The sequence below is a fragment of the Gopherus evgoodei genome, chromosome 1 (assembly GCF_007399415.2).
Source record: "Gopherus evgoodei ecotype Sinaloan lineage chromosome 1, rGopEvg1_v1.p, whole genome shotgun sequence".
In the NCBI taxonomy this organism is placed as follows: domain Eukaryota; kingdom Metazoa; phylum Chordata; order Testudines; family Testudinidae; genus Gopherus; species Gopherus evgoodei.
Window position 1 is genome coordinate 295,012,733 of NC_044322.1, and position 12,705 is coordinate 295,025,437.

Consider the following 12,705-nt stretch of genomic DNA (forward strand, 5'->3'; position numbering starts at 1 on the left):
TAATATGTAAGCCAGACACAGAGACACTTAGTCTAGAACATGGCCAGACTTAGCTGACCAGGCCTGAGGAATCTCCTTTAGCAGTAGGAAGCCCATAGTGACAATTTAACTAAAAACAAAAAGCCCTAAAAGAGCAGAAGAAAAGCTCTGAGAAAAGAAGTGAGGATGCTACATGTGACCCAAACTCACAACCTCTTTGGCAGTTAAGAAGGAACTGAGGGACAGTTTTATACCTTTGAAATCCTCCACATGGAGAGAAAGAGGAAGAAGAAAGTGGCTGCAGAGGACACTGGGTCACCCAGTGCCAGGGAGCACCAAGCTCACATGTGGGAATATGCAGAGGCTACTCAAAGAATATAATGTATAGTACTGAGAAGTAGATTAAAGGTCAGACAGTCCATATACTTTGCAAGTCCTTTGGAGAGCTATGAAGAATACTGATATTTACAGTAATTATTTAAAACATAATATATCATTCTTTTAGTCACTGGATGACAGATTTAAAACAACTGATTTAAAATAACTAATAAAAATAACCTCTTCTGGCCACAGCAATAATTCCTGATGTTGTATCCCACTTTGTATCAGTTTCTGAATGACTTTCTAAATGTCTCAGAATTTTAATTCTAAACAGTAATTAATTTTTATTAACCTATTTACAATTCTACCTTGCTTCTCCTATCCCTCTCTAATAACTGTCCTCTTGACTGTTCCATTTACAGTTTACACCAATGGTTTAACAGACATCCAGTACCTTCCCTCTGGAGACTGAATGTTTCTCTGCTCCTAGCCTTATTAGCTCAGCACCTTTCATCTAAAATTAATTCAAAGGCTATATTTCTGAGATGACAGAGCATTAGAAAGCCAAATCACACAGACCTTTTTTTGAAATGTAACAGTGATAAAACAGAAGTTCTTGCAAAGAATGCTATATATCCAAAAGACGCATCTAGATCTGTCAAAGAAATCTAGTACAAATTTTATTAAGTAAACGAACAAGACATATATTAAACATTTGTCTGGGTGTACTAGATTGAACATGCTGTCTTATAAAATACTTACTTTGAAAGAAACTGTACCATAGCCCATACACCACCATACATTAGCCCTTTTATGAGCCACGAATCAACATCTAAGTCTGCTATAAACCCAACCAGCCAAATAACTAGGAATGGAGTTCCTAGCATCACCTTCTGACGAAATTCCTGCACAGAAACAAATATTTCAGAAAGCAATTTACAGTTCTTGTAAGGAAATGGTTACATAATTAACTAAAACAGTAATAACAACTCATTTAAGTCTAAGAGCCTTAGTATGGTAAGGGAGAAAAAAAGGTACTTTTCTAAATGTATTTTTCTTCTTTTTAGCATGCTCAAACTATGGAAGCAATTTCTTTCCTAAATGGAAACAAGAGATTTCCTACTAAAAGATGCCTTGATTTCTCATCTAGCATCAGTGATCAGTCAAACAATTTTCATGTATAAAATGCTGTTATATTCAATTAGACTAGTTAGACAGAGTTCATAATTCATAATTTTTTAATAAATCAAGTAACACAGTTGATCTCTGTAGACAGTTGCTAATTTGAACAACTCAAGTATGTTTTACACACTAAGAAAAACAAATAAAAATGCCAAAATGCAAGTAGGTTGGAAGTTAGAGATGAATTAAGAAAGTAATTTATTTAAAACATGGAAGATTGTAAAATCATTTGCAGCATTGCATACCGAAATCTAGTTACGAGTAGATTGATAAATAAGGGGAAAAAGCAACTACAGTAAAGTGGAGTGGAAAATGGCTAAAAATAGTACCATGAGGTTCCACATTTGTCTTTCAATGACCTTCATATCAAAAGTGCTAAGTTTAGAACTAAAAAGATTTTATACTTACCATAGTTGCAAACTCACTCTGGGATATAAAGTCAAGTTATGTTCTTTCCGACTAGCACATTATCTCCAGTAACCTTTACTGAACTAAAATATATTTTATATGTAGCACAGGAACTACTGAGATGTATACCTCTACACATCTTGAGGTAAACATTCTCCAGTTGGAATTTAGCTAACAATTCTGCTGATTATGCTCGAGTGGGAACAAAATCCAGCTCACGATCCTTACCCTAGAGCAGGGATGGGCAAACTTTTTGGGCAGAGGACCACATCTGGGTGAGGAAATTGTATGCAGGGCCAGGGCAGGGGGTTTGGGTGTGGGAGGGAGGCCAGGGTGTGGGAGGGGCTCAGGGCAAGGGATTGGGGCAGAGTAGGTGTGTGGGCTGTATGAGGGGGCTGAGGACGTGGGGGTGCGGAGTACAGGAGGAGGCTGAGGGCAGGGGGTTAGGGTGCACAGGGTGCAGCAGGGAGCTCTGGGCAGGGGGTTGGGGTGCAGGAGGGATGCAAGGTGTACGAGGGGACTCAGGGCAGAGAGTTGGGGTGCAGGATGGGTGCTCGGTGCAGGCAGGGAGCTTAGGACAGGGAGTTGGGGGACAGGTGGGGTTTTGGCTCCAGGGTGGTAGCAGCACGCACGGAATTAGGGCAGGCTCCCTGCATGCCTGCCCTGTCCCCGGCCCTGCACCGCCTCAGGAAGTGCCACAGCCCCAGGGGGAGGGGGACTGGAGGGTTCCATGTGTGCTGCCCTTGCCACACCTCTAGGTACCTCCCCTGAAGCTCCCATTGGCCATGGATCCCTGTTCCTGGCCAATGGGAACTACGGGGGCTGGTGCCTGGAAGCAAGGGCCAGAGGGCCGCAGGGACGTTGGGCCAGCCACTGCTGAGAGTGGCATGGGGCTCGCGGTGCCACAGGGGACAATCACGCGGACCAGATCCAAAGCACTGAGGGGCTGGATCCAGCCCACGGGCCATAGTTTGCCCACTCCTGTCCTATAATGTATTCCATCCATTCTCCCTTTGAAAGATTTTAAGACAGTAAACACCACTCAGCTCAGGTCATATGTAGTGCTCCAATACTCTTCCTGTGCACAGATTTAAAAAATGAGCCTAGGTTCTAAACTGTCATTCCCTAGATAACAAAAGATTAAAATGTCATTAGCCCACCAGGCCAGTGCACTATAAACAATTTTTAAAAGCACTTTATTTTTGTAGAAAATGGATGTTTTTGTTAAATTGAGGTGCTTATTTTTAAAGCTGACAGATGAATTGCTTATACATCAAACTAATACCACTGCCAAGGTTAAATATTCTAATTAGGATTCTACCTTAAAATCAAATAAAAAGCCTTTGAAAATTAGGGAGCTTCATATGCCCAATTATACTATTGCGGTCAGCCTCCATGTTGCTTCACTTTGTCATATAACACTCACCAGCAGTTATACAGGAGAGCAAAGTTTAGGAAATAGCCTGAAACTTCAATTATCTGAGAGTGATTGAATATCAGATTTGTTAAAGTATCTTGATTCTCCATAGGAAGAGTACTGCACTGCTCCTAAGGCACTTTCCCTGCTGCTCAGTCAGTGCAATAGCATTGTCATTGACCACCGGAAAAAACTACAAGGTTGCTATGGCAGTGATATAGAAGATAGACAGAAGACGACAATACGAGATAATCCCAGAACTGAAACATGGGGAAAAGTTCTTGTTATTATCTATCTACATGAGCTCTCCTGCCATGCTGGCCACTGTAGTATTGGAAGCACTATTTTTTTTAAAGGGAGGAATATGCCAAAAATATGGTTTTACATGAAAAATGTGCTGTTTCTTCTCACCTTATCAGCCTTTAGCTTTCTGAGAAAGGATGGATTGTCATATCCCTTTGCTTGTCTTGCCTCCTGTAAGTGGTTGATCATCCAAACATTTTTTCTCTGTTTTGCCAAATCAAGTGGTGATTCTCCCTGCCAGGAGTTGGAAAAATGGGAGAATTTTAATTTAAAAATAAAAAGTACTCAGAACAGTTTTACTTTTAAAATAGAAAATCACACACATAAAATTATCATCATATTGAAAAGACATTAAATAATATTCTGGTATTATTTCGCTCCGATGCTTACTTTAACATCAAATAGGCCATTTATTCTCTCCAGTCTTTTTCTTTTTACTTCCCTTATAACTGCAGGAGTGATGAACACAATACTATATCCATGCTCATGACATAATTTCTATGCCTCAAATGCGGCAACAACTGTTGCCTTTAGGAATCCTCCGGCATAACAAATCTGTGTTTAAATGTCCTGAACACTCAGTCCCCTTATCTGTGTTTCCCCTTCAACTATTGACAGGCAGCAGAAACTAAACCAAAAAATATGCATTTGTTGCCCATTGGATCATGGAAACTCTCCACTGCATACGATTACTCCTCTATCTCAAGGAAGACATCACCATCAAAGTCACCAGTACTACAATTTGTTTTCTGTGAGAAAAGTTTCTTACAATTTAAATGTTAGTAGGTCAGCCCCAGCCTTTGTGGTCCTGGGAAGAAAATGGAAAAGGACAAAAAGCATATTGATTGCTAGCATCCAGTTTATCCTACCATTATGAGGTCCTTATGCTTGGCTTGTGCCAGGTTCTTCACTTATCTTGAAGGCTCCCAAGGCAGCAATGGCATTGTTTTAGTTTCTCTTTCACTGCACACTCAGGAGTAGAGATAGAGAGAGAGAGAACTAAATGGATTTCCATCCACAGAGATTGACATCTGTTTTCCACTCCAAGAAAAAGAGCTAAGTGAAAATTCATGACTAGGGTCTGATGTTATAGCGGAGGCAAGAGACAACCAATTGCAGGTACCTCCAGCTCCAGTTTCGCATTTGACTCCTCCTTTCTTCTATTGGAGTTAACTCCCCTCCTAAACAAAGCATTCATGGAGGCTTGAAAAATAGCTGAATCCTCCATCACTCGGTCATGCCTAAAAAAAAATGAGACAGGTACCAGAAACTGAAGTTACCCAGAAAGGGCAAAGTGTACCAGCAACTGAGGAGGAGATTTTCAAAGGCACATAGGACAGTCACCTAACTACCACTGAAAGTCAATTGGAGTTGGGCACCTAACTGCCATTTGAGTCTTTGAAAGTCTCATCCTGAGTCTCCGTTAAGGGATTAAGTAGTACATAATGGAAACCCTGAAGTGGATTTCTGTGGCTCCTCTGGAGAGTTTCCTTCCATTTCCTATGTATGAGGTGTTGAGCCAGCCAAGCCCATTAGAAAAAACTTACACCAAAAGTTATCCTTATCCTTATTGTTATTCAATCAGAGCATTAAAATATAGGTTAAACTAGCTCAACCCTCTGAAGAAACAGAAAAGTTTGGGGTCCAACCATGGTGAATACCCTGTCTAGTCACAGATCTACTAGTTTCTTGGATCACTAATCTCTGGAAAACCCTGAGTCACTAATTTTTTTGGTGTCATTTTACGTATCCAAACTATAAAAATTACCTGTGGACAAGTAATCCCCTCTAGGAGTTGTTCTCCTAAGTAAATCCTGCGGTTGCCTCAGGGTCCAGCTGAGCATCCCTTCTACTAGAGGACCATATGACACCTAGTGACTGCCTAGATAAAAAAATTGCAAGAGCTTTAAAGAAATCTTTTGACTATATTTCTAATCAACTGACCATTTTAGTGTATTCCTTTTATTAATATGGAGGCATGACTGATTTATTAAATACATTTTAATATTTATAATCAACATCAGGGATCTCAATTCTAGTCTATCAATATACCTATCTCTGTGCCAGCAAGTAATAACTATTTAGTTTGATGTGTTTCATCATGTGTGATCTTAATGATCAGAAGAAAATAGTAGTCTAAGGGCACATTAATAGGACATTCATAGTCAAGCCTTTAAAAGACATGATTTCTCAGAGCAAGAAAACACATCAAAGATCCACTCCAAGATTCACTAGTAGATTCAGTTAATTCCTCTTTCAGTAAATGCTCTCCTTATTTTAGAAATTCATGATTAGATAGCATAATTATTATTTTCATTCTTCCTTTGGAAATGGAAGACATCACAAGTACTCAAGATTTCCACTGATTTGTTCTAACTGACGAAATAGTTCCCTCATTTATGAGACTACCCCAGTCCGTTCAATAAATTATGGATAAAAACACTGGATAACTGTGAGAGAATCATTATAACATGGAGTTACTGCCTAAGATTCAGTCTTTTCTCTCAGTAATGAAAGTCATTCCATCTCCATTCCATTCCAATCCTCAAAGGCAAAGAATATGATCTTACCACCAGGAAGAGTTATTTATCATCTTATTTTTATTGTCAAAAAAAAAAGTCGAAACTGACAACCCCATATTAATTAAATTAGAACTGGAAAATTGATGCCATGATATCAATCCAGGATACTGCGTAGTGTCATCAGATCTCCAAGATGTGTGTCTTCATGTTTCTAAGGGCTGGTCTACACTTGGGGTGGGGTGTCGATGTAAGATACGCAACTTCAGCTACGGGAATAGCGTAGCTGAAGTTGACATATCTTATTTCGACTTACTTCCCATCCTCATGGCATGGGATCGATGGCTGCAGCTCCCCTGTCGACTCTGCTTCCACTTCTCACCCTGGTGGAGTTCCTGAGTTGACAGGAGCGCGATTGGGGATCAATTCATCGCATCTAGAAGAGATGCAATAAATCGATCCCAGATAGATAGATCACTAACCGCTGATCTGGTGGATAGTGTGGACATACCCTAAATATCAAGCTGATCAGATTCATTCTAGAAGCTTTTCCATTTCAGTATAGCACACTAATTTTTTTTCCTATTGTCTCTTGATCATTAACCAAAATACTGGAGGTAATCTTTCTGTTCAAAATAAAACCAGTGCCTTACTTGGATGACTGGTTCTGACCTGGGTCAACTCCCTCAAAGAAGCTTAGAGGATAGTGCAATGTCATTTACTAACATTTTTAGTGCCTGGAGCTGATTGCAAACTTTTCAAAAAGCTTGAGCTCACTTGTCACATTTCATTCTCTAATTAATCAGGAAATAAGATGGGTTTTCCATCCAGAGGATTCAAGAAATACTTAAGCTAAACAATATTTTCAGTTAAAGAAGCTCTCTGAGGAAAGGACTTTTTACAAGGCAAGGTTATAGATATGTCCAAATCACCATCTGTTCCACATCAACAGCTGAGAATTGACAGAAGGTCTGAAAAAAAATAAAAATCTGATTTACAGATAATTCGCTATGATTAAAAAGGCAGGAAAATCTAAAGTCAGAGCATTAGTGAACAGAAAAAGTGGAAATAAGTGGAGGCTGTCTGTGGACAAATTTTCTTCTATTATGGACAGCATCGACTTAGTTTAAACCTACATTTCTAAACAAATTTTTATTTTGAAAATGTTCCTGTAACAGAGAGCCAGGTTTTTGTGACCAGGCCTCCTCAAACTCACTAAGGGGAATCTACAAATATAAAAGAGATAGAACAGTTATTTACTTTACATTAACTGTTGTTCTTTGAGATGGTGTAGTTGGTGTGGATCCTCATGTAGATGTGTACATGCCTTGCGTGCAAGACTGGATTCTACAGAATAGCAGTATCTGTTGGAACCATGCATGAGTGTATGCATCCTTTTGCTCCCAGGCAAGGGAATCAAGGGAGAAGTGGCTGAAACCCTCTTTAAGTTCCCTTGCAATTCAAAGCCTGCGGTAGCTGAGGACTCAGAGTGGGGCAGGAAGGAGGGTTGTGGAGTCTGAACTGCCATCTCTAAGAACCACAATTACTATGGGGTTAAGTAACCATTCTTTCTTCCTGGAATATGAGTCAGCATAGATCCACTGTACGAGATTGGCAAGCAGTACCCTTTTTGGTTGGCAGGATGAGAATTATCAGCTGCATCAGTCCATTGGTCTGCCAAATTTGGCATCTGCTCTAGCAGTTAAGTCCAATGCATATTGCTTGTTAAAGGTCAGTGGGTCCACACTGTTGCTCTGCAGATATTGGAAACTGGCACATTCCTGAAGCAGGCTTGATCCTCAATGTTCAGTGGGAGAGATATCCCAACTAAATGGTAACACAGCGAGATACAGTGTTATCCACTTAGACCTCTATTCTCTATGATGAGATGGTCTGACATTTAGACTGATTGTCTACAGCCAAAAATAAACAGGGAGACAGCCTGGATGGTCTGTCAATGTAATTAATTAAGGTTCTGGAAATTTCCATTGAAGTTTAACATCTTCTCTCTCAGTGAAAAGAGGGGTTTGGGGAAGAAGACAGGTAGGATGACTGACTGATCCAGATGGAATTTTGAGACTACACTAGGGATGAACCAGGATGAGGTTCCCATTGTCCCTATGAAACGTCACGTTGGGACAATCAGCCCTAAGTGCTTGGAGCTCGCTCACTCTTCTGGATGAAGTGACTGCAACTAGGAAGACAATCTCCAGAGTGAGATGAACTAAGGGGCATTCTGAAAGGGGTTTCAAGGAAGGACCCATGAGTCTCAATGTTAAGGTTCTCTGACTGGAGGGTAAGTATATAACAGGCCTTTGAGAAACTTTAATATCTCTGGGTGAGAGAAAACTGAACACAACCATCCAAGAGAATGGACAGTTGAGACTGCTGCAAGGTGGGCCTTAATAGAGCTCAATGAAAGGCTAGAGGCATTATAAATGCATTAAGTAGTCAAAGATCGGAAGCCTGCAAAGGGACCAGGGCTCGGCCATCCAAATTGAGAACCTTTTCCATTTTGACAAATAAGTCCTTCTGGTGGATGTCTTCTTTCTGCTCTGTATCAGAATTTCCTGGACATGTTCAAAGTAGTCCCTGTCCGTCGTACATAACTGATCAGCATCTAGGCCATCAGGTGCAGAGTCTTCAGGACTGGATGGTGAAACTGACCATGGTGCTGTGAGAACAGATCCAGGCAGTCTCGGAGCTGGACTGGGGACTGAATGTACATCTGCAGTAGGTCTGTCAGCCAAAACTACCTCAGCCAGTACAGAGCTACATGAAAGATTGTGGTTCTTTCTTTTGCTTTTGGAAGACACTCTAGGGATCAGAAAAATAGGTGGAAAGGCATAAAGGAGACTTGGATTCCACTGCTGAAAGAAGGCATCAGGCAATGAAAATGAGCTCATGCCCCCTCTGGAGCAGAAATTCTGATGTTTAGTGTTGTCCTGCATGACAAAAAGATCTATTATGGCAGGGTTTCTCAAACAGGGGTCACCGCTTGTGTAGGGAAAGCCCCTGGCGGGCCAAGCCAGTGCGTTTACCTGCCGTCTGCAGGTTCGGTCGATCGCGGCTCCCACTGGCCGCGGATCGTTGCTGCGGGCCAATGGGACCTGCTGGAAACAGCACGGGCTGCGGGACTTACTGGTCGCCCTTCCAGCAGCTCCTATTGGCCCGGACCAGCGATCCGCAGCCAGCAGGAGCCACGATCAGCCGGACCTGCAGATGGCGCAGGTAAACACACTGGCCTGGCCCGCCAGGGGCTTTCCCTACACAAGCGATGACCCCTGTTTGAGAAACCCTGTATTATGGGAACCTCTAATGATGGGATATATGCTTTGTGATGGATCTCCACAGGGACCACCCATGATTAGCAATAGACTATCTGTTCCGGAAGTCTGTCAGGTCGCTGCTCACTCCCAGGAGGTGTAGAGCCATTGGGTATGCCTATACTGCAATGAAAAACCCATGGCTGGCCCATGTCAGCTGAGTCGGACTCAGGCTGTGGAACTGTTTCATTGTTATTCAGACTTCCAGGGTCAGGCTGGAGCTCAGGCTCTAGGACAACTGCAAGGTAGAAGGGTCCCAGAGCTTAGGCTGCTGCGGAAACCACGAAGGCTACACTGCAATGAAACAGACCCAACGCCCAAGCCCTGCAAGCTCAAGTTGGCTGCCATGGACCAGCCACAGGTGTCTATTTGCAGTGTAAACATACCCGTTGGGGTAACCCATTTCAGTGGTACCATGTTCAGAACTTGATGGCCCCTAGAAAGAGAGGAGATACGCATGCACCTCTTTGCTTTTTGATATAGTGCATTGCAGACATGCTGTGTATCAGAATCTGCACTGTGGAATTTTGAAGAACATGGAGGGAGACCATGTAGGGTAGCTTGATGGCTCTAAGCTCCAGGATAATGATGTATGTTGTTAAGTGCTGAAGGCTGGAATGTCATTGCCGCGGTAACACCATCCAGCTGTTACAGCTGCTCAGTGTTTCTGTTCATGGAACGCCAATGTTATTAACACAAGCATGGAATGCGGCTTGCTAATTCAGCAAACCTTGATGTTATTCAGAAAAAACTCCAGGCATCGTTCAGTGACAAAGGCACTTGGCGAGGTTTGTTGCCCTTAAGGCACAGTCCCAGCGCCCTGACTCTGTGGTTTCAAGTATGCTAAAATGTGAGTGCCCTGTGGTAAGGAGCAGTTCAGTCAGCAGAAGGAGTCTCTACTGTCCCCAAGGCCACACAAAAGGTTAAGGCAAGGTATCCCAACATTTATAGACTAAGACAAACAACTTATGTACCACCTTGCATGTTTCATAACATCCGCTTATTACATCCCCTTGTACCTTGCTTCCAGATGTCTCAGGCAAAACATCCCTATTCATCATTTCTGTCAAACCCTCTTACCTGGTCAGGTCACGAGGTACCTGGGCTAATCTTTTGGAGTGTGTTTACAAACATACCCACTATTTGTTGCTCTTTTGGAATACCCGTGTTTTAGCACCACTAACAATACCTTTGCCAAGGTCATGTATCGGACAGTAAACTTATAATGATCTGCTTTAATACATGGCCTGACTTTGGTTCATGGCCTAAATTTGCTGACTATGGTTCAGTTCTCAGATTTTTCACCAGGCTCAGTGCTCTAGGCTCTCTTTCTCCTACAATGTGGAGACCTATGTCTTCTGAAGAACAGGTCCCCTGAATTTGTAGATGGTACAGATGAGTTTCCCATACATGCCTGATACATGGACATTAAAGTTCTTCTTGGGGAGGTGGAAGAGAATGGAATCCTCTCACCATGAACATTCTTGGTTTTCTTCCACCATACCTCAGTTCTGTGATGACATAAGAAGGAACCAAAATATTCTTGTTCAGCTGGTGTCTCAACAAGGAATAGAAAGACCTGACCCAGAGCTGGGGTGGCCACAGGTGAAGCCTGGCAAGTGGCATTCTGTACATGCACACTGATATATGGCCTAGCAACCACAGACACAGCCATACTGTCGCAGTCAGGTTCATTTTTATTCTGAGTAACAGCAACTGCACCCACAGAAATCTGTTGTCAGGAAGTTATGCTCTCACCGACCTAGAACTGACCAAGGTTACTATGAAATCTTGTGTCTGACGGAATAAGAAACTATTTTTCATAATTGTCTCAGCTATGCCTCATGGTGAACCCCTATATGCCAGGCTAACTGCCATCTCCTTCTAGGATCTGCCCTTGAACAATCACTTCTTGATATAAGAATAGATTTGAATGTCCTTCTTTCTGAGATGTGCTGCTACTATCAACAAAGATTGTTATGAAAGACAAAAGTCTCCATCTCTTTAGAGACAGCAACATGGCAAAATTTCAGCAGTTACCCACTTCCAAGTGCTCAGGTTTGGGAATCTAACTGGGATGTTACCCCTGGACCTTGATGATAAATTCTTTTCCTCCTGTCTCTGATATTTACTAGTAGGTTTAGTTTTTCAGCTAGTGGCTATCTAGTAAAGTTTTCGAGCCCCACCTCTCCCTCTAACTCTCATGCACAATGCAATAAGAAATTAACTTAAGACAGCGCCTGAGCCACTATTAGTGGTTACAGAATTGCCAACCATTTGATATGCATATTTATTGATATCTAATCAGCAGAGATCTTCTATAATTCTACTCCTGAAAACCATGCCCCTTTTACAAGAACTACCAAAGCTTACAGAGAGATAGCATAAGGATTAAGTTAGTCCATTAGACCAGCCTAGCAAAGTTAGACAGACTCTCAAAGTCTAGCTCTAAAAATTACTGAGTCTGATGATTTATCACATGGAGGCATATTAAGAGTATTATTCCCAACATGTACTGCATTACATACAATTTTATTGTTCTTAAAAGGGGACACTAGGTAAGAAGTTGCTACAAGCACTCTTTGGGTTCAAAATTTACTACTATCTGTCTTTACACTAGACATGTAGTTGTGATCCTTTTTTGACTCACCTTTACAGAACAGACTGAATTTAAAACTCCCCTAAATCTATTGTGCTTATCTGGAGTTTTAACTTTCCCCTGAGAAAGTTCTGTCACTCTAGATTAGACATTCAAGAAGATCTCAGTTTTTCTTACCATTGAAAGCATTTTTCTTAAATTGTTTTCCCAGCCTGAAGGGGGATAAACTGCGGGCCCTTCCTTGCAAATTTCCTTTTATAGCGCTCTCGCATGAAAAAGTTGTTCAAAGGCCTGCCTTTACATTCACTCTGAGAGTTTACTAAGCTTTTCATTTAAATTAGAACATGCCCATACCTCTTCCCCCCAAAAAAGAACACACAGCTTTATACCTGGAGTGAGTGTTAAAGTTGAATATTTAGGCTTTAAGACTGTTTGTACTTTGCAGGAGTCACAAAATGGAGCTATCATTTCCAAAACTCAAATTGCCTGATTAGTTCTGTAATGTATTAGTAAGGACTATTTATGACAAAAATAGTTCCTTGTCTGATTTCTATTAAAATTCATTATGGCAAAGTTATGGATTTGTCCCAGGTAGAAAGAAGAGACACTTCTGTACATGAGATATGTACATGGCCATAATATGGTCTCTCT

General features: G+C 41.6%; 1 protein-coding gene across 1 annotated transcript in view; it reads right to left on the reverse strand.

Moving 5' to 3' along the window:
* Positions 1 to 12,705, reverse strand: part of ZDHHC17 (zinc finger DHHC-type containing 17) — a 137,089-nt gene that overhangs the window by 61,311 nt on the left and 63,073 nt on the right. The window contains exons 8-9 of the mRNA XM_030548671.1: positions 3,719 to 3,844; positions 1,063 to 1,205 (exon numbers count right to left, since the gene is read on the reverse strand). Coding sequence (XP_030404531.1) covers positions 1,063 to 1,205; positions 3,719 to 3,844 — 269 coding nt within the window. The remainder of the gene's footprint in view (positions 1 to 1,062; positions 1,206 to 3,718; positions 3,845 to 12,705) is intronic.